This window comes from Electrona antarctica (assembly GCF_951216825.1).
Source record: "Electrona antarctica genome assembly, chromosome: 3".
NCBI lineage: Eukaryota > Metazoa > Chordata > Actinopteri > Myctophiformes > Myctophidae > Electrona > Electrona antarctica.
The window spans coordinates 22591255-22613188 of record NC_136808.1 but is presented as its reverse complement, the minus strand read 5'-3'; the positions used below and the strand labels follow the sequence as shown (position 1 = coordinate 22613188).

Here is a 21934-nt window from a genome sequence, read left to right as displayed (position 1 = left end):
GTAGCTTTCGTATATGAAAAATTGTACATTGTCTGATATGAGGCTCAAACACCACTGAGAAAGGCAATAAATCAGTTCTCAACTGGAGCCCGGCAGCGTGCGAGCAGTCCTCTTCTTGTCTATAAATTGAGCATTTGCCACTGACCCTTGCCAAGTACTTGGATTGGAATGGCTGGGGGAAATATATTGGAGTAAAAACTAAGTAGGGATCCATGATTAATCTATATTTGGCTTGATATGGGTATCAAGCCGATACCTGATAACTGATTTAGCTGATATTTTATATTTGAATGCAAAGCATTTGTGATGATTTGAATGCTGCAGATTCAGTGTTTTCTGGAGCAGCTTTCAAAAGGGTTGGAAAAACTTGAAAAGTTAAAAAAACTTAAACATTTACTTTGTTTGTACTCATATGTGCCTAATAAATCAGCTTTCCTCCTCATGCATCTGCAACCAGAATCACTGTATAAGGTTACGGTAAACCCTACAGGAAACATGAGTTATAGGCAATATATATATATAATAGGCATCCATCGATTTGACCATGCAATTAAACGCTTATCGGCCACAATTTTAATATTGTGCAATGTGCATCAGTAGTAAAAAGTAGTAGTATGCAAATAAATATACCAGGTATTCTAACATACTCAAGTACTGATCCTTAGCACACATCGTTGCTGTCGGGAGGAAACCTCTTAACTCCATTTGAGTTTTATTTGCATAAATCAGTGCTATTGAACACCCTTTACATCTGTGTGTCGTTTAGAAAATATTGAACCAATGTAAAGTAGTAAAAAACACTTTGGACAAAACCTCTGAACTCCATTGCACCCTCAAACAGTCTGCTAAAGTAACTAACTCCACCACCTCTCCCCTCAATATATAAAGTCACAACACCAACTTTGATGAGGCAGTATTGCTTTGTTTTCAAAATTTCTGAAAAATGGATATTTCTCATTTGCTGAAAAATGAACATTTTGGAGTTAGGTGGTTTCCTCCCGACAGCAGAGATATACATAAATAGCAAAGACAATCATTTCAATCCAAGATGTGAGAATAATGTTCCATGGGTTTTATTTGCAAAATGTGTCATTTCCTACTACTGTGTATGCACGGTTCTAGTAACACAGGAATAATGAACATAGCATCAAACAAGAGAAAAAACAAAATGAAGAAAAACAAAAGGCTGAGTGCAACATTCCTTTCCACAGAGAAATGTTATTTTTGTTGTTGAACAGAAGGAGAAAGCGATCTTTAGGTGAGGATGTCATGGGCCTGTTGCTCCAGAAACAGATGTTTAGGTGAGGATGTCATGGGCCTGTTGCTCCACTAGCATGGCCATGTTCTTCACGTCACCGCACCAGAAGTCCAACCTGTCCTTCATCCCCTTGATCTGAAACGGCATTCCAAAAGGGAGACCCGATTACCCATAATGACAACACACGTATAGTCCTGGAAGGGAAGACCGTTTTAACCCATTTAGACCCGAGAACAGATTCTACTAAATGTCTTCTAATCTACCGACCCCCGTCTGAAAATATGTTGTTCCAGGGACCCCCACCCCCCACAGAAGCAAATGCATGAGTTGAAAACATTTGCTGTGATAGAATATATACTTTTGATGAATTGAACAAGGTGGACGCTCTTGTAAACAAGTGTAATGCTTAATTGGGTCGTCCACTCACAGTTAACAGTCTTTGTATTGAGTATGTACTTGAAATGTACTGTAATTCTGCAAACTGTTAATAAATATTTCAAATCAATCAATCTGTATATTTGCACCACATTTTTCACGATTTTTCAAAAATGGCAGATCTACAAGCTTGAGTGCCGCGCTATGAGCTTGTAGATCTGCTATTTTTAAACAGCTAAAGATTAAAATAACGGTTAAAGTGGTTAAATGCTAAATGTGACAGCCCAGCACAAACAGACGGCACCCCCACGTCCAATCAAAATAGAGAACAGTAGTATCGGTGACCAATAAATTAACTATTTCAATCAATAGTGTATCTGACTGTACTCGACAGGAAAGTTGAGGGGAGATATTGGGGCCACACGCAACAATAGGCCTCCGAGCCAGAATCGAACCGTTGACACAGAAGTTACATAATATGGTCAACGCACAATCCCATTATGTAATGGAGCTGCCCTATATCTTCACTTGATGAATATAGAACTGTTGGACTGCAACTATTGATTATTTTATTTGATTATTCTATTATTAGTTTTTACAATGAATCAAGTAAAAACGATTTTTCTTTTTTTTTTAATAAATGACAGACCGCAGGACGTACACACAAAAAATACATGAACCTGTGTACTGGCGCCCTCTACTGAAAGTGACATCAGACTTCGGTGCTCTATAGATCTTTAACTCTTGAGAGCATATTTGGTTTCATTTTACGCTCCCAAGAGTTACATTAGTATACACAATTAGAGAATGTAGAAGAATCGTTATTTTTCTCAACGTTTGCCAAAAGCATGGAATTGTGGACAAAATCTTATCCAACGACAACAAAATATTCTTTAGTTTTGGGTCTGAGAGGCTAAATGTCATCAAATGGTGGTTCCGTGCCCAGGCGGTGGCGTAACCGTCTGGGCACCCGACTGGTAATCCAGTCGCAGTGTGCCGCGGGTTCGACTCCCGGGCCCGAAACGGCCTTTACTGCATGTCTTCCCCCATCTCTCTCCCGTTTCCTGTCAGCCTACTGTCTGTCCCTTCAAAAACCAATAAAAGGCGTAAGCCGCAAAAAGATATCTTTAAAAAAAAAATTGTGGTTCCGTGGCTCAAATGCTGAATAAATAATGGGCCTTGATATGAAAAGGGTTGAAAACCACTGTATTAACCCTTTCAGGACGGGAACCCTTTTGGTGTTTTAAGCATCATGTTATACAAGCGCTACGAGCTTGTAGATCTGCCATTTTTGAAAAATCGCGAAATTGTGGCGCAAATCTTTGAATATATATTTTTAACTCAAATCTTTGCTTCTGGGGGGGTCCCTGGAACAACATATTTCAGATGGGGGTCGGCGGCCAATTTTATATAATTTCTGGGGTCCTTGACATGAAATAGTTTGAGAACCGACTGATATACAGTAGAAACATAACTGTAGGTTTTTTCAGAAAACTGTCATGATTTAGAAGACAGTTTATAGAATCTGGTCTCAGGTCTAACAGTACGTTTTAACAGCGGGAGACCAACGGCGAGAGTCGCTTGAATTTCATTGGCTATCGCCCAATCGCCCACTATCGCCGGACGACGTCACCCAAAAGATGAATTATTTTTATCTTTTCGGCCAACGTTCCTCCTCCCACTTTTCGACCATCGCCTGCTATCGCCTCTATCGCCAGTAGTTGCCGGGTCCCATTGACAAATAATGCACTTCCGGAAAATTCGTCTGGCTGTCGGCCGCTGTTAAAACGTACTGTAAGTGCGTTGGATTAGTTCAATGTGTTGGGTGTTTACCTGCTGAAGGTCCAGCACTCTGGACTGTACCCAGGTCAATGTGTTGAGTGTTTACCTGCTGAAGGTCCAGCACTCTGGGCTGTAACCAGGTCAATGTGTTGACTAGTGTTTACCTGCTGGAGGTCCAGCACTCTGGACTGTACCCAGGTCAATGTGTTGACTAGTGTTTACCTGCTGGAGCTCCAGCACTCTGGACTGTACCCAGGTCAATGTGTTGACTAGTGTTTACCTGCTGGAGGTCCAGCACTCTGGACTGTACCCAGGTCAATGTGTTGACTAGTGTTTACCTGCTGGAGGTCCAGCACTCTGGACTGTACCCAGGTCAATGTGTTGACTAGTGTTTACCTGCTGGAGTTCCAGCACTCTGGACTGTACCCAGGTCAATGTGTTGACTAGTGTTTACCTGCTGGAGCTCCAGCACTCTGGACTGTACCCAGGTCAATGTGTTGACTAGTGTTTACCTGCTGGAGGTCCAGCACTCTGGACTGTACCCAGGTCAATGTGTTGACTAGTGTTTACCTGCTGGAGGTCCAGCACTCTGGACTGTACCCAGGTCAATGTGTTGACTAGTGTTTACCTGCTGAAGGTCCAGCACTCTGGACTGTACCCAGGTCAATGTGTTGAGTGTTTACCTGCTGAAGGTCCAGCACTCTGGACTGTACCCAGGTCAATGTGTTGAGTGTTTACCTGCTGAAGGTCCAGCACTCTGGACTGTACCCAGGTCAATGTGTTGAGTGTTTACCTGCTGGAGGTCCAGCACTCTGGACTGTACCCAGGTCAATGTGTTGACTAGTGTTTACCTGCTGAAGGTCCAGCACTCTGGACTGTACCCAGGTCAATGTGTTGACTAGTGTTTACCTGCTGGAGGTCCAGCACTCTGGACTGTACCCAGGTCAATGTGTTGACTAGTGTTTACCTGCTGGAGGTCCAGCACTCTGGGCTGTACCCAGGTCATCTGCACCTTCTGGTCCACCTCGTCGATGTTGCCTTTGATCAGGCCCACGGACAGAGCCTTCATCACCAGGAGCTCCACCTGCACCACATACACAACCAAACATTTAACAGGTTGAATGCCTACAATGTACGGCCGTCTTTCAGGCTAGACTGCCTATGTTTAAAGTTACCTTTGAACAACCAGTGCACCGACCACCGAGTTGCTTGTCATGAAAATCCACTTTAAAAACGGTGTAATCAAAACGGTCGTCATCAAAAAACGCGTCTCATATCCCATTCTGTCCAGCGGTTTACCCGTATGACTTAAAACTGATTACAAACATGGATTAAACAATGAAAATACAACTCTGGCAACTCGCGAATCGCAGGGAAAGTGCTCTACAATTAATTAACTCGAGCAACTCGTGAATAGAAGTCAAAGTGTTAATCAGGCCCACAGACAGAGCCTTCATCTCCACCTGCAACACATATCAGTGTTGTTTTTGGCAGCAAATTTCTATTTTAGTTTAGTCAGTCTTTGGAATAAGTCACCTGTAATGTTTTAGTGTTTTAGTCAACTAAATCTACAGTTCATTTAGTCGACTAAAATGTATTTTGGCATGCCCTGATGGCATCCTAATGGCTCATTTTACACTTGCCGATCTGCTATTTTCAGCATGCAATCAAGTGTAAAATGACTTATACTGGATCTCTTGTCCACTAGTCCCTTCCTAACATTTTAGTCTAGTTTTTATCTGTTGACGAAATTGTCAATACATTTAGTCTTAGTTTTAGTCATCATAGCTTAGTCTTCATTTAGTTTCCGTTTGTCAGTGAGTCAAACAGTTTCCGTCTTAGTTTTAGTCGACAACAACAACACTGCCACATATTCAACCAAACTAAACACCAGTTAGGGCTGGGTAATCTATCGAAAACCCATATTTAGAACAACCAACCAACTTATAACCGATTCATCGAGAAGCAAAGGCTTGTTTTATAATTGACTAAATCAATTCGTCTGATCAACAACTGAATAACTGTGTTATACTTAAATAGCTAAAATAGCAGATCTACAGTGCAAACAACGCATCTCACTGCGATGCATTGAGCTTGTAGATCTACCATTTTCAATTTTCTGAATACTGAATGGGTTAATAATCATCCACTAATGGTAATCGAGGTGAAACGTGGGCCTGTATCACCAGTTAAAATACCAACTGTTTTAAGTTCCATTTCATGGCTTTGTTGCTACCAATAGTTCAGATACTGAGCCAGATCTTGGTCACCCTGGGCAAGACCTACGCTGAAAAGACTATCAGCGGAAGTGGCAGAAGTGTTGTGTGTAAGATAACTACATCACGCGGTGCGGCTGTGTTTACTAGTCCCCACCGAAACAAGGAAATGACGTTGATGCTTTACAAATCAGTTCACATTCTCCGCGAATGAAACAAGTGTTGTGATTGGTCGGGAAAATATCGTATCCGGGGGAAATACATCTGATGGATGTTCCGGAGGATACGTCCGCCGATAGCTTCTTTGCCTTACGTTGTGACCAGGCTCTTCTTTTCGCAGAAAAGTGAGCCTGGGACCGAGGCTAGATCTTGGTGGGCCTCTAAAAATGTTTTATTCCAAGTTGTCAGTCCAAAGTCAAACCTGGCATAAACCAAGCACTACTTGAATCTCAAACAACACTGAGACAAATGACTGTGTAGCGAAACAGTTCTAGCCAGGCAGTAATTTATTTTGGGGCCACTTGGGTAAAATTGTATTTTCTAAATAAACTAGGTTGGTTTCAACTGAGAAAAGCCATTTACCCAGTAATATAAAAGTCATCCTTGCATATGTTTGTTTCAACTTCAATATAGACATATTTCTGAAAGTCTATAGTGCAATTAGATACGTTTATGAGTATGTGGTTCTGGAACATACATTAACACTTTGACTACAGAACCCGAGTTACTCAAGTTAATTAGTAGAACACTTCCCCTGCGGTTCGCGAGTTGCCCGAGTTATGTTTTCATTGTTTAATCCATGTTTTTAATCAGTTTTAAGTCATACGGGCAATCCACTGGACAAAATGGGATATGAGACACGTTTTGATGGGGTTATGGGAAATTGAGTGCATAAAGTGAATGGCAAATCGAGTGGCAAAGTGACAGGAAAAATGAGTTTAACATTGTTTAATGTCGTTTAATGCAATTAGATATGACTTTTCTGTTTGGATGGATGGGCTGTCAAGGCCAGAAAGTAGTTTTTGCCACTCAGTAGGCGTTCCTGCATAACTTCCTGGTTTGATGATGATGTCACGCGCATACCCTCTATTGTTTACAATGGGGAAGGTGCCGAGCAGTGCGCAGCTTCCTCGTCCGGTCTGTTGTTGTGATCGCCACTTTGGAATACTTTAACACTACAACAAGCGATTACACCGTTTTAAAGTGGATTTTCATGACAAGCAACTCAGCGGTCAGTGCACTGGCTGTTCAAAGGTAACTTTAAACATAGGCAGGGAAGCCTGAAAGACGATCTGACCATTTTGGCGATGAACCTGTTAATTCAACCCAACAGCCATTCTGTATCGGTCTAATCACACCAAAGACAATGAGACTCAGAGAGGATAACATTTTTCTCTATACTTGATCAAAGTGAATCATGCCGAGCATGGCCAAAGGATTTATTGGCAGATCGATTAGACACACACCTCATTGTCGGGGAGTTTGGCACTCTGGGCGATCTCATGGAAAGTCAGCTGTCTGTGGTTGGCAGGACGGGTAAAAGTCATCTGGAGAGACACATTTTACAATGATTGAACATTTTGGAACCGAAAAGCCATTTGGATATTGCCAACTCTCAAGTCCGTTAAGGAGGAAGATGATTTTGTTCTTTTTTTTGATGCAAACTTCAAACAGACAAATGCATTTGAAGTGAACGGACTTGAATGCCAGCCTGTTACTGCTCCAATTTGGATATGATTTGATTGGGCGGCAATTATAAATCAAATTCTTCCAGGAAAGATTGTACAGTAGCTCTAATACGATAAGCTATCATTTTAAAAATGTCTGCTTTGGGAGAGAATTCACTCACCTCCATCACACAGAGCAGTTGGATCTTCTGCATTAGCTTTGCCTCGTGTGCTGCTAGGTCAGGCTGAGAAAAGGGAAAGACAGACAAACCAGTAAACTGTTGAGGCTGACCATAGATTACTGGCAAATGCTGTTGTCCGGACGCAAAAGCAACAATGGAATTATTTGTTCAATTACCCACGACTCGGATTATCCAGAGTGTTTCTCCATTCATTATCGACATCTTACATGATCATTGACACTACTTGCCAAATATCAATGCCTCATACATATTCAGTGTTGATTTTGGCAGCAAATCTGATTTTAGTTTTAGTCATAGTCTTTTGAAAAGTTTGTCACATTATAGTCACCTGGAATGTTTGTTAGTCTAGTTTTATTCGACTAAATACCATAGGATTTTAATCGACTAAATCTACAGTTGATTTAGTCAACAGAAATGTATTTTGGCGGGCCTTGACACCGTTGTAATGGCTGATTTTACACTAGCTGAAAATAGAAGATCGGCTAGTGTAAAATGACTTGTTTTTTATTTTAATTATACTGGATCTCTTGTCCACTAGTCCCTTCCTAACATTTTAGTCTTATTTGTTGACAAAATTGTCTTAGTTTTAGTCATCGCAGCTTAGTTTTCATGTAGTTTCCATTTAGTCTGTCAGTGAAAAAAGGTAGTCGACGAACATTTTTCATCATTATTAGTCAACTGCACATGTTCTTGTATAATTATAGATAGATGGATGGATACCTGCTGGCCCCAGGCAGACTTGAAGCTCTGGAACTTCTCCACATTTCCTTGGTTGAAGGCGTAGAGCGTGTCAATGAGCCACTGTTTGTCCGTGTTCCTCAGTGTCTCGAGCACCGGATGCATCAGCTGGAAAAAAGAAAATAAACATATTTATAACATAACATCTTTGTTTATTGCAATGTTAAGAGAGACTGAAGAGCATTCACAGACAGAGCAAACAAGTTATTCCTACCAGTTCTCCAAAGTTGTAAACGCCTTCTCCTAAAAGTCCAGCCAGACCCAATGTGAACGCCCTTTCTTGCTTCTCTGTCTCTGTTGGGTGAAGAACAATATTCAATGGACATTCTCTTAGCTATGGCTGCTGTAATGCATATCGTAGCTGTTAGACAAAAACCTTATCTCCCCACACACACACACACACACACACACACACACACACACACACACACACACACACACACACACACACACACACACACACACACACACACACACACACACACACACACACACACACACACACACACACACACACACACACTAATTTGAGGTATAACAGCATCACACAAAGCAAACACATCTTTGCTTCTGGGGGGAGGGGGGGGGGGTCCCTGGAAGAACACATTTTCAGATGGGGGTCGGCAGCCAATTTCATATAATTTATGGGAGTCCTTGACATGAAATAGTTTGAAAACCGCCGACATAGAAACGTATGGTTTTTCAGAAAACTGTCATGATTTAGAAGGCATTTGTAGAATCTGGTCTAACGTCTAAATGAGTCAAGCAAAACGAGTACTTTTTTCCGCCACTGGTAAAGCACTTTTCCGGTGTGACATTCGCGATGTGACTAAAACTAAATGAAAACTATTCAAGATAAAATCAAAATGTGCTGCCAAAAACAACACTGGTTAGTACCTGGTAAGTCTTTAATCTCGACACAGCCCAGGTAGCGCAGAGCGTCTTTGTAGTAGGAGGCGTGGTTACCGATGATGCGGTAATATTTGCTGGAGAGGTCGTAGAAGCGCCCGTGGACCGACGTCACCCCGGGCAAGTTGTTCAACATCTCCTCCACCTCTTCGATGAGTTTCTGTCAGACGATTATTGAGGAGACATTACATAAGATAGTTAACTTTGGAATGTTGGGAAGTAAATGAATTTCTACAATGCTACATTTCTACAAAGCTATGCACAGGTTTTTATGTGTGTGTGCGTGCATGTGCACAGAATGTGTTCAACTGAACTGGCTGAGCACGGAATTGAGATGTATGATGACAAGCGTGTCCCTCACTTCACAGGAGTGTGATTTTCTTTTATACCTTTACCATTTTTCTTTTACCTTTGTGGCGGGAAGGTCATTGATCTCCAGTTTAAGAGCGCCAATAGATGTCCTGCAGAGAATGCTGGCCTCCTCACTGCTTTTTACCTGCAATCAAAATCCAAATTAAGTTTGGAAAATGTGACAACGGCTGATAAGTGTCAAGTGTTGGCATGGCAACTACTTGCCTTCTCCTTAGTCTTCTCAAGGAAAGTGATGGCATCTGTAGGTTCTGGAAACGAGAGCATTTGCTTAATACATTTAGACCTGAAAACGGATTCCACAAATGTCATGAAAAACCTGTTTCTAATATCAGTGGTTCTCAAAATGTTTCATGTCAAGGACCCCAAAGATAAATGAAATTGGCCACCGATTTTTCAAAAATTGAGCTTTCCCGTCCTGAATGGCTTAACAACATGAACCTGAGCATCCCTATTGTCATAATAGGTGAACATTGTGAAAATAGCACATCCACAAGGTTACAATGTTGTGTGCTATGTGAGATATGCTATTTTTGGCGAAGAGATAAAAGGACAGGCCATGTACAGAGCCCTGGGTGACCCCAGGAAAACAAAGTGTAGGGTTTATGTGGTTATATCCTCGATTGGGCCGAGCATCTCTACGGACGCAATTGGCCATGTTGGAAGGGAAGCTGGACAGGGAGGGAGGGTGATCTTTGTCGCTGCACGTATTCCCACAGGCTCGGGCAGCACCTGACAATGGGGAATGTTGGTAGGAGTAGGACAGAGATCTTATCATATAGATCAGGGGTGGGCAATTATTTTTCCCAAGGGGCCAAATGAAACAGAAAATATTGTGGAGGGCTGGGCCCAAAAGGCGGAACTAAATTCTGAGTAATATACATTTTATTTCTATATAAAAAGCTGTAAATGGCATTGTTTTGACAATCTGGTAAGAGTATATGTAATTATTAGGCAATGAAAAATTGAGGTTGCCTTTCGAAAATGTATTCAATCAAACTTTCCAAAACAATGGCAAACAGGTTGTCAATCACACACAATTAACGGCAGGAAAGTTGCATGTACGTGAATAAACATGCTTCAAAATACAAAATACATTTGAAGGCCACGTAGCAGCCTGAAACTCTAGTATGGTACAATAGCAGTGGCAACACAGAAAGGTCAAAATTAGCAAAACTACATTTGGAAACAAAAAGGGATAACTTTTTTTTTTGCCTTTTTTGCCTAAATAAATAAAACAAATGGGTGAATAAGGGCAATGGTTAGGGTTCCTCAACATTCTAAGGCAGTGGTTCTCAAAGTGTGGTCGAGGAACCCTCGGGTTCCTTGAGGAGTTTCCATGTGTCTGTAACACTCGGTTATGGGGGTCCTTGAAATTAAAAAAAAGATTGAGAACCACTACTGTTCCAAGCCGTCTCATTTTGCAGGTAGGTCTTCTTACCGGTCTTCTGTCTAGCAACGTAGAGTATGATTTCCATCAAGGATAATGGATTGATTCTGTTGAAAGGTTTATAAAGGCTAAATTACTGACAGAACACAATAAATGAATTGAAAACACTTGAAAATGTTCAAAGAAAGCAATAATACTTCAATCAGATTCACCTCACCTGTGTTCAAAGTCACACAGGAAGTTTTCATACAGCTGGAAGAAGATTTGAAACAAGTGTCACAATTTTTTGATTTTGAGTCACGAGAAATGTACTGAATATCTAAATTCATACAACAATAAGATTGGACTTTTCATGAATAATGGAGAACTTGGAAATGACAAGTTGGAATTCCCACATTGCTTGCAACTAGATTTACCATACAGGAATTTGCCTATATACCATTTTCGGGTTTCTGATTCGGTCTGGACGGAAATAACGTCACCCACGACCGCAACCTCTGGTGCTGTGGTTCAAAATTGGTTTAAATTGATACAATTGTTTCGTTTGGTATAGTAATCGTGAATATCAGACCCTTTACCAACTTGCCCCGGGCGTACAGCTGGCGGAATTGCGCAGCCTGGTATTCCTAAAGAAACCCAAGTAAATTATGCTTAAACGGTTAAACCTAACCTTATTCCTTACCCTCAGTAAAACTATACTTAAATCTAACCCTATACCTAAACTTAACCCCAGTAAAACTATGCCTAACCTAAACTTATTTCTAAGCTTATTCTCAGTAAAACAAAAAGAATACTAGAACCACAGCACTGAGTGGTCGGTGTGAGGGGGAGGCATACTATGGTCCGACGGAGCATTGGTTCGAAGGAGTATTGGTCCGAGGTGCGCTGGGGGTCGGGAGAGTGTTGGGGTTGAGGTAGGTTGTCGTTCGGACCAATGCTCCGTCGGAGCACATGAACCCCGTGTGAGGTCGGCAGGAAAGAATCGAGGGGCGAGATGGTTTAGGGGCGACGTACCTCATACCGAATTCATTGGGTATGTCCATCTTTTATTCTAACTCGTAGTGCGACTAGCAACACTAGACTAATTGAATCGCATTATTTGGGGAACAAATATGCGATGCCAACCGGAAACCCAATGTTTGTTTGTTTCTTGTTTCCTAAACGGAATAACACGGCTCAGTTTAGAATGAATTGCCCATTTGCAGACCGCGGCCATGTTTCCATCAGAGTTTGGAAGCACTCGTTTTCAGTAAAGCAATGTCCTGCTGCCTCTTGCATTATGTGCTAATTATAAACAGGTGGTACACAGGGAAGTTGAGTGATATCTAACAAGCACTTCCAAACTCCAGCACTTAGAAAAATAATCACCTGCAAGGACACAAAGTAGCTCATAACATTTTTATGAAACAAACACTTTGAGGATAGAAAGAGAATAATTCAAGCTTTCCGTACAGCTGCAATGTTGGTGAGTTTGACGTTGTTTAATACAATTAGATAGGACTTTTCTGTTTGGATGAATGGGCTGCCATTGGAAGTTGCACCTTGCCATTAACTTATATGGTAAGTTGGCCGCGGTCTGCATATGGAGAATACTGGAATATTCAATTTAGTTCTATGTTCTACGGAATGGACTGAAATGCAATAGCATAATATTATACAAAATGAGACATCAAAGGGATTAAAGTTTATGCTTTGCTATAGGACAGCAATTTAATGTCACCACTGCATCATGTATAAAGTAACCACAGTATGCATTGTTTACCTGTACGAGTCCATCTCCTGTTTTGAAAATTGGATCTTTCACAAACTCTGTGACCCTCATTGTCAACTGATGCCACAATCTGTTAATGGAAAGATGATTCATTATCACAACATACCAGTGGTCCGGGGACCACCAGTGGTCCTTGAGAGGGTTCCAGGTCGTCCCCAGCTAAGTGATGTAGAGCTGGTAACCAAATGGACCCTTATTAGATCTTTAACTCTTAAGAGTGTAAAACTAAACCTTTACACTCCAAAGAGTTGTATTATTGCAGTACTTAATTTACAAGAAGTCTATGGTACCAGTGCCACATCAATAAACCATGGAATTGTGGACAAAATCTTAGTCAACGATATCAAAATATTCAAAGTCTTGACAGTTTCTGAGAGGCTAAATGTCGTCAAATGGAGGTCCATGGCTAAAATGTCACATAAATAATGGGCCTTAACATGAAAAAGGTTTAAAACCACTGATATTAACTAATGTAATAATAATAATAATAATAATATGAGCTAAAGCGCTACAATGACTCAGATGCTAGCAGTTAGCATGCTGTTACTTACTTCTTGTTGTAGAGTTCCTCCAGGTCGTGCCATTCCGTGGCCGTCTCCGGCGTGGCACTCTGGCCCTGCTGCTGTTTGAGGAACCCCGACACATCTTTCATTGTCACTTTTTATGTATTTATTTAACAATATACTTTTTAATTTATCCGCTGCTTTTAGCCACGGAGCTAACAAACTGAATGATGCTGCTTCTGGATAATGTGTGGACTGGATATGATGTGCAGTGTTGCCAGATTGTGTGAGAGAAACGAGCAAACCAGCTAGGTCCATGAAAACAAGCCCCCCAAAAAAGAAGCCTGAATTTTCAAAACAGTCATGGAAGACAAAATCACACCCGTGTGAACTGAGTGGTGCAAGGTCTTATATAGCCTGATCAGCTGTGGTCTGACGTAATGTCAGTGACCATAGTAACCGTGCTCATTCTTTTGGGTCCCACGTACAGGTACACACACGTACAGGTACACACATACATAGACACATAGATACAGACAAAGCTGGTTATTGGAGTGGTTTGCACCACTCAAAAAATAATGTGACAAAATGTCCACTCACAGTTGACAGTTTTTTAATTGAGTTGTGCTTGAAATGTACTGTAATTCTCCAAACTGTTAATAAATACTTCAATCAATCAATAAAAAAAACATGTCGCTTATAATAAGCAGACATGGCAACACTGCGTTGGATTCTCGTGTACTCTCAGATCAGACTCCCGCCCGTCTCGCGATATTACGCTATTACCGTATAAAGCTCCGCGGTGTCGCGCCGCCCACCAAATGGCCGATCTACAAGCTCACAGCACGTCGCTGCTATTGCGCTTCTGCGACGAGTTGTGAGCTTGTAGATCGGCTATTTAGCGGTCACGCGACACCGCCGTACGAAGAAGTATAAATCCGGCTCGCTTGGCAACCAGCGTCGCAAACGACGTGACGTCATCTCGTGCGGAGCCGTCATGACGTCAGTGGACGTGCATTTTGTCAACATGGATGGACTCACCTCCATGCATGAAGTAATGACAACATAATAACAGTCATAATCTATTATTATAGGTCCTCATGGCGTTACTTTGTTTAAACAATGCAGGACTCAGAGCCGTCTCAGTGAAAGGTCAGGACAGTAACAGTTGTCCTTACACTATAGTTTAGTTTGAAAAGCTACAATGCATTTTTGTATTGAGTTGTGCTTGAAATGTACTGTAATTCTGCAAACTGTTAATAAATACTTCAATCAATCAATCAAAAATGCACTTTGTAAATGTTGTGATAATATATGTGACATGCTCTTCATGTTATAGGTTTTGCTCAGAAGACCTTGAGTGCAGCAACTTTGCTCAAACAAGCTCTATTCAGGTACCTATTAATGCATATACCCATTTGAATGCATCAAATCTTAATTTAATTGATCATTCTGGTGCTTTCAGTGTTTTATACTTCATATTGTGTATAGATTTATTTTGAATTGCTTACATAATAATGGATGCAGAATTATTGTTGTCATACATGTTTCACACGTATGTTTAAAACACAAACCACAAAGGCAAACTTTATTGTGGGTGTCTGTGATGGATGGCAAATAGGTTACCATGTCCTGTGGTTTAACACTAATATAATATGTTGTTTCACCACAGATGGAATGGAAGACGGGGTCTTTTCTCTGGAGGTGGTGGTGGTGGTCCCAGCACCAAGCAGCAGACCACCCTAGAGGAGCTGGCTGAGCGCATCCGACTGCAGCAGTATAAGAGGGTGGTGGTGATGGCTGGGGCTGGGATCAGCACACCTAGTGGCATTCCAGACTTCAGGTAAAATTAATAACCACCAGCCTCTCATCTAGAAATAGATTTCTTTATAATAGGATGAATCTAGAGTTGCAATACCCTCCATTGACATCCCATTGATCCAAATTACATTTCCGATCTCCATCCATCCATCCATCCATCCATCTTCAACCGCTTATCCGTAGTCGGGTCGCGGGGGCAACAGCTCCACCAGAGTGCTCCAGACTTCCCTCTCCAGAGCAACATTAGTGACTTCCTCCTGGGGGATTCCGAGACGTTCCAAGGCCAGTAAGTCGATGTGTTTCCTCCAACTGCGCCTTGGTCTGCCCCGGGGTCTCCTCCCTTTGTTTCATAAAAATCCACCGTAGAAATGTTATCAGCTATTTTCTGTCCAGAAATTATCTGCCGTGATATTTTTGCTAAGTTTTGGAGTTTGGAAGCACTCGTTTTTATTAACGGGTCGTGCTGCTGCCTCCTCCATTATGTGAAAATTCAAAACAGGTGGTACACAGGGCCGTTCAGTGACTTCGACAAGCGCTTCCAAACTCCACAGCTGCACAGAATTTCTTGACAGAAAGTAGCATAACATGCCTACGGTGGATTTTTATGAAACAAACACTTTGCAGATTGAAAGAGGATAATTCAAGCTTTCCCTACAGATGCAATGTTGGTGAGTTTATTGTTGTTTAAACTGCAATGTTGTTTATACAAGCAGATCGGAAATGCAATTTGGATCAATAGCCTGTCAATGGAGGGTATTGCAACTCTAGATTCATCCCATTATAAACAAAAATCAAAAAATGTTCAAAATCAAATCTCTTTCAAGATGAGCTTGTAGATTGCCTATTTTCGCTACTTTTGCAAGACACTGTCATACAATGAATAATAAAATAGGGTTTGTTTATGGGGGGAAAAAAACATAACAAGGTGAAATGTGGAAATACCGGTAATATGGTGTCGCCAAACGCCATCTCAGGTCACAAGTGTTTTGAAGTGTGTATTCCCTCTCTCCCCCCCCCCCCCCCCCAACCACAGATCCCCAGGCAGTGGTCTCTATGACAACCTCCAGCAGTACAACCTGCCCTACGCTGAAGCCATATTTGAGCTCAACTTTTTCTATCAAAACCCCAATCCCTTCTTTGCTCTGGCCAAAGAGCTGTACCCAGGCAACTACCAGCCCAACCTCACACACTACTTCGTCCGTCTACTTCAGGACAAGGGCCAGCTCCTCAGGATGTACACACAGAATATTGATGGGTTGGAGAGATGTAGGTTTATCTGTGTCTGCCTGCCTGCCTGCCTGCCTGCCTGCCTGCCTGCCTGCCTGCCTGCCTGCCTGTCTGTCTGTCTGTCTGTCTGTCTGTCTGTCTGTCTGCCTGCCTGCCTGCCTGCCTGCCTGCCTGCCTGCCTGCCTGCCTGCCTGTCTGACTGACTGACTGACTGACTGATTATACACAGTGGAGAAGGAGACGGGAAGTGACATGCAGCAAAGCTGTCAGCCTGCATTAGAGCCTATATGGGCTATATCTTGCACCAACCCTTACGCCCAGTGCTTTGCACGCATGCATGTGATTCGCGTGCGCGTGACACAATCAAGAACGACACTTTTTATCGTAACTATCACTGCTGCATCCATAGAGTTATAAGGCTGCTCCTTATGACTCATATTATATAACTTATATAACCTTATAACTGCTATTTTTAAGTATCCTCCCACCGAGTGGAAGAAACTGTTGGGACGACCAAAAACACTAGCGGGGGGTTCCTGTGTTGCGTTACATTGAAATCGGTGGCCTATGCATACAGCTGTATCTATTTGAAATAGTCTCGCACAGGGCCCTGCAAGCTGCGGGCCCTGGCGCTTAAGCTCCAGTAAGTTCCATTGTTAATCCGGGCCTGCTAAGGCCTTATCCCTAAACTAATTTGCCATTTCTTACTATTTTGAAAAACCTTCTGAAATAGTCCAAAAAGCCGATCTACACTGTACAAGCTCACAACGTGTCGATGTAGATCGGCTAGTTGGACATTAAGAATATTGTTATCAAAATAGTAAAAAATGGCAGATAAGTTTAGGGATAATTGGTAAGGGGTGGCGCAAGATATTAATGTAACCGCTGGACCGCTAACATGTATGTCAGTGGGACAACCAATTTTGTAGATTTGATATTTTCAGTATTCCTTTTACACATTTTTACATATTTATCCTATAATGACAAAATAGGGAAGCCAGGTTAAAAGTTATTTTTTACGTTCCATGAAAAGTAACAGTTTAGCATTATACACATTTAGACAATATACACATTCTGACACATGTGCTTGTATTTCCAGTGGCAGGAATTCCTCCTGAGAAGTTAGTAGAGGCTCATGGTACGTTCGCCACGGCGACGTGCACGGTCTGTCTAAGGAACTATGACGGCGAGGACCTACGTGTGAGTTGAATAGCACCTCTGTACTTAACTATAAAATCCTGGTATGTAGGGCCACTGCAACTATCTATTATTTGTAACAGTTCCTTTTTTTTAAATTGAGTTTAATATACACCAGAGCCATAGAGTAAGACAGAGTTACGACATTGAGGGGGCAGAAAACAGCCCGGTCACGTGGTTCATGTACTCGCGCGAGCCCATAGAGTCCAATGCATTCCGTAAGTCTTCCGGTGTCACTATTCGCCAATAGAAGTCTATGTAGAAGAGCCGCCATTGGACTGGCCCCATGAAGTGAACGGAGTTGTCGCAACTCTGTCTTACTCTATGGCTCTGATATACACATATTAAAACAAAATATATATATATCCTCGAATCGATTAACGACTTAAACCCTATTTTATACTTTCTCGCACAAACGGTGTTGTGCAAAAAATGTGAAAATAGCTTTAAAATTGTTTACATTTTTTGAACATTTCCGCTTGTAATGACCAAAATATGAATTATGTTCTAAAATTATCGGTTATCGATTAATGTTTATAATCAATTAGATCAATCAGTTTGAGTAACTATTGCACCTCAAAATCAAGGGTAGAGGGTCGCACACACCACGACTGCAGTTCAAATAGTTTATTTCATATTTGAAACAATGGACAAACGTTTCGGCTATGAAGGCTGGATAGCCGAAACGTTTGTCCATTGTTTCAAATATGAAATAAACTATTTGAACTGCAGTCTTGGTGTGTGCGACCCTCTACCCTTGATTTTGATATGTTTTGAACGGGTAGCGCACCTATAGTCAGAGCGCGGTGGTCATATGAAGAGTAACTATTGCACCCCCATTTTGTTTCTAGCCTGATGTGATGAAGGGTACCATCCCTAAATGCCCCACCTGTAAGGGGGTTGTGAAGCCGGATATAGTGTTCTTTGGCGAGGAGCTTCCACATCATTTCTTCAAGTACATCAAAGATTTCCCCCTGGCCGACCTGCTGATCATCATGGGCACGTCGCTGGAGGTGAGAGTGGCTTCATTTAAAACCCATTTAGGACCAGACTATTTCATGTCAAGGACCCTAAAATCTACGTGTAATTGGCCGCGCCGACCCCCATCTGAAAAATATGTTGTTCCAGCCCCCCGCTTTTTATTTTATTCCAGGGACCCCTAAAAGAGAAGATTTGTGTATTCAAACTCAAACATTTTCAATATTAAAACTGTGAGTTTGGAGATCTGCTATTTTTGAATATCTAACATAATATACTGTAAATGGATAAAGTGGTTAAAATTCTTGTGATGCTATGCTTTTACTGGGGGACCCTCTGGACATCTAAAATTAGGGTGGCAAGGACTTGATATGGAGTGCCAGCTGATAAGTTATCGAATCTAGTAAAGTAATAAATGGTAAATGGTGCATTTATATAGCGCCTTTATCCAAGGCGCTTTACACAGATTGTGCATTACATTCACCCATTCACACACACATTCATACACCGATGCCGGAGGAAACCGTGCAAGGCACCAACCTGCTCATCGGAAGCAGGTTGTTCAGAGCTCATAGGGGTTCTTGCTCAAGGACACTTCGACACTAACTCTCGGGGAGCCCACCGGGTTCGAACTGGCAACCTTGTGGTTCCCATCCGGTCACTCTACCCCTGATCCACCGCCGCCCTAAATACTGTCAGTTGAACTGGTGTTCATCGTTTGTACTGTAGGTGGAGCCCTTTGCCAGCCTAGCGGGAGAGGTGCGTGGCTCTGTCCCTCGTCTCCTCATCAACAGAGATGCGGTGGGACCCTTTACTTGGGGAAGACGATTGAATGATGTGGTGCAGCTGGGGGACGTGGTCGGTGGGGTGCAGGCCCTGGCCGAAGCCCTTGGCTGGACACAAGAACTGGACGCCCTAATGGCATCTGACAAGGTATGACAAGACAAACTCCCATACACGTAATATTATTGCAATTCACTTTTCATGGGACATGTAGAAGATATAAATGTAATACTAGTTTTAAGGTTACGTTGGACGCAAGTCACAGTGCTACATCTACTTTTGTCTCAATAGTCATACAAACTTTATACGAAGGAGTATTGTCCCATTCTTGTTGAAACATTTCATTGGCATAACTATAAGACCATTTTCTTTTTGAGCTATTATTATTATTTGTCCGTTGTGTTAATACAGCATGCTGGACATTTCCTTGTAAATTAAAATACAAACACAAACAAACAAGAACAAGGTATTCAAGCTGAGTTCCTTTTAATGTATACAGATTTAATGCATATCTTCTATACAGGCTACCAAGAAGTCTAAAGAGTGAGACCAATTCTTTACATCAGGACTGGAGGCTTGGCCTTGACTGGAATCAGAGTGCAAAACGGATAAGAACCGCCCCAACTGAATTAATCTGACTTTACTATAACCTCTCTGACAACCACTGCTCCATTCCTGATGGGAATGTCGGGGACACTAATCCTTCACACAGTTACATCTTTCAGGTCTTTCGGTATTGTTGTATTGCAGAGTACGCATCAATCTTTTTGGTGAGTGTTGTTTATGAGCTGAAAACCTGTGGGTCAAAGAAATGATGAAAGTCACTTATGGCAAGTTTAAATTAAGTTAAAATACACTATGGACATATGGACTTGCGAAGAATGAAGAGCTGTTTATATGTGGATTTAATTAAAATGTGTTTTATTTATTAGTCTCATGTCTGCTTTTGAAATGTCTCACATGACTGTAAGAAGTTTGAATGTAAATTATAGTAGTGTATGGATGACTGAACCTGTCCAAAAACAAGGAGCCAATTTAGGGACCTAACTATTCTTTTAAATCTCTGAGTCCTGAGTCAACCAACATCCTGAGTCAATGCAATGCAATCTGTAGGTTTATTAATACAGTAGTCGTACTAGTATTTATTTATTTGTTGGTTTGTTCATTTACCTGGGACAACGCACACCAATCAATATTTCAGTTTCCACATCAATGTAAATGTGCAAGATTTACTGTACCTAATGATCTTGTCCTCATCTGTAGTCTCTGGGCAGGTTGTTACAATTGGTGGCCTAGTACTGTCAATACTATATACACCGTAAGTACATTACATTGGGGCGGCGGTGGCTCAGGGGTAGAGTGACCGGATGGAAACCGCAAGGTTCCCAGTTTGAACCCGGGCTCCCCCAGAGTTAGAGACACGGCCAAAGCATTTCCGGGGGTCCCCAGCCAAAAACATTGTTTTAATTTGGGGGTACCCAGCCGAGAGAGAGAGAGAGAGAGAGAGAGAGAGAGAGAGGACAAGACAGACAAGTCGCTGTGCATGGCAGGCTATAGGGCTTTCCACAGCTACCCCACAACACAGCAGGCAATGTCTGACAGCAGAGCAGAAGCTCTCAATGTTTTAACCATAATACAACTAAATATACAATAACTAAACATAAATCTCACTTGAATTGGATTTTTTCTTTTAGGGGGGGGGGGGGCTTGTTATTTAACACAACGCTGTAGTAGTGCAGTTGACCGCGACTGGTACATCATTAGCCTGGGCAGCATTCCATTTCGGGTTTATGATCCGGTTGGGAGCGGATGATAATTCACTTTCGTCATGTTGTAGTCAATGATTTGTAGTCATCTGGCAGGAAACCACAAGGTGGAATCAGTACTATGAATGGGTATGACTTGCAGGGAGACGGCTTGTAAGAAGTGGCACCTTGTGGCGGTACTGTACTGTACTGTCACTGTACTGTACTGGCACACCCGAAAGCATCATATATACAGTTAATACGTGCGTGTGTTCTGAGCCTTACGTTATTACTTGTGCAAGCAAAGCACGCAAGTATTGTGGTCGTGCGTATGTTCAGAGCCTCGGAGGTACAGTATATATACTGATGTTGATGGTGACGTAATTAAGATATGTTTCAATGTCGGGTTATAACTGGCTGTCGATGGTGACATAATTAGGATATGTTTCAGTGTCGGGTGAATTTAAGGTAATGTCTGTATGTATACATGTATGTAATCTGATTACATACATATTACATACATATACATATTACATACATGTATACGTGCATACGTTACCTGTTACCCAACCAATATTGAAACATATCGTAATTACGTCACCATTGACAGCCAGTTATAACCCGACTTTAGTATTTAATTTCAATGTTTTACAGAGAGATTTGAAAGTTCGTAGCGCTCTAGTATACTTGACAGAGTGCAGTTCTAGTTCAATCTGTATTGCCTTATTTTAGCAGCACTTCTCACTTGATTGTTTTTATTTACGGTGAGGTAAAGCATTGAGCTCTACATTTTGTACAAACATAAACCTGGTCCAATTATGTCATCATGCAGTAGGCTATATATAGACATCCGTGTTCAAATTTCGACAAATCGACCCCCACTGACTTCTGTTAAAAAACGTTAAAAGGGACTCCAGTGGTGCATTGGTATAAGTCCCTGCACGGAGGTTGTGGGTTGGAATCCACCGTGGATGCGACTGGCTCTGTCGGGCCTCCACGAAC

The 21934-nt window shown here is 41.8% G+C and overlaps 2 protein-coding genes across 2 annotated transcripts; one reads left to right on the top strand and one right to left on the bottom strand.

The window, feature by feature from the left end:
* Window positions 1-1057: 1057 nt before the first annotated feature.
* psmd13 (proteasome 26S subunit, non-ATPase 13) lies at window positions 1058-13562 on the bottom strand. Its single transcript, XM_079496438.1, has 13 exons — window positions 13230-13562; window positions 12670-12748; window positions 11125-11159; window positions 10959-11014; window positions 9725-9768; window positions 9558-9644; window positions 9137-9308; window positions 8454-8533; window positions 8222-8347; window positions 7481-7543; window positions 7098-7178; window positions 4383-4499; window positions 1058-1393 (listed from the first exon to the last, which is right to left on the bottom strand). The coding sequence occupies exons 1-13, from the start codon at window positions 13328-13330 to the stop codon at window positions 1298-1300; spliced, it is 1137 nt and encodes a 378-aa protein (XP_079352564.1). The 5' UTR covers window positions 13331-13562; the 3' UTR covers window positions 1058-1297.
* Window positions 13563-14199: 637 nt separating this feature from the next.
* sirt3 (sirtuin 3) lies at window positions 14200-20084 on the top strand. The gene is made up of 8 exons (XM_079496439.1): window positions 14200-14333; window positions 14521-14575; window positions 14854-15024; window positions 16036-16268; window positions 17329-17429; window positions 18278-18439; window positions 19134-19337; window positions 19711-20084. The coding sequence occupies exons 1-8, from the start codon at window positions 14282-14284 to the stop codon at window positions 19732-19734; spliced, it is 1002 nt and encodes a 333-aa protein (XP_079352565.1). The 5' UTR covers window positions 14200-14281; the 3' UTR covers window positions 19735-20084.
* The last annotated feature ends 1850 nt before the right edge of the window (window positions 20085-21934 follow it).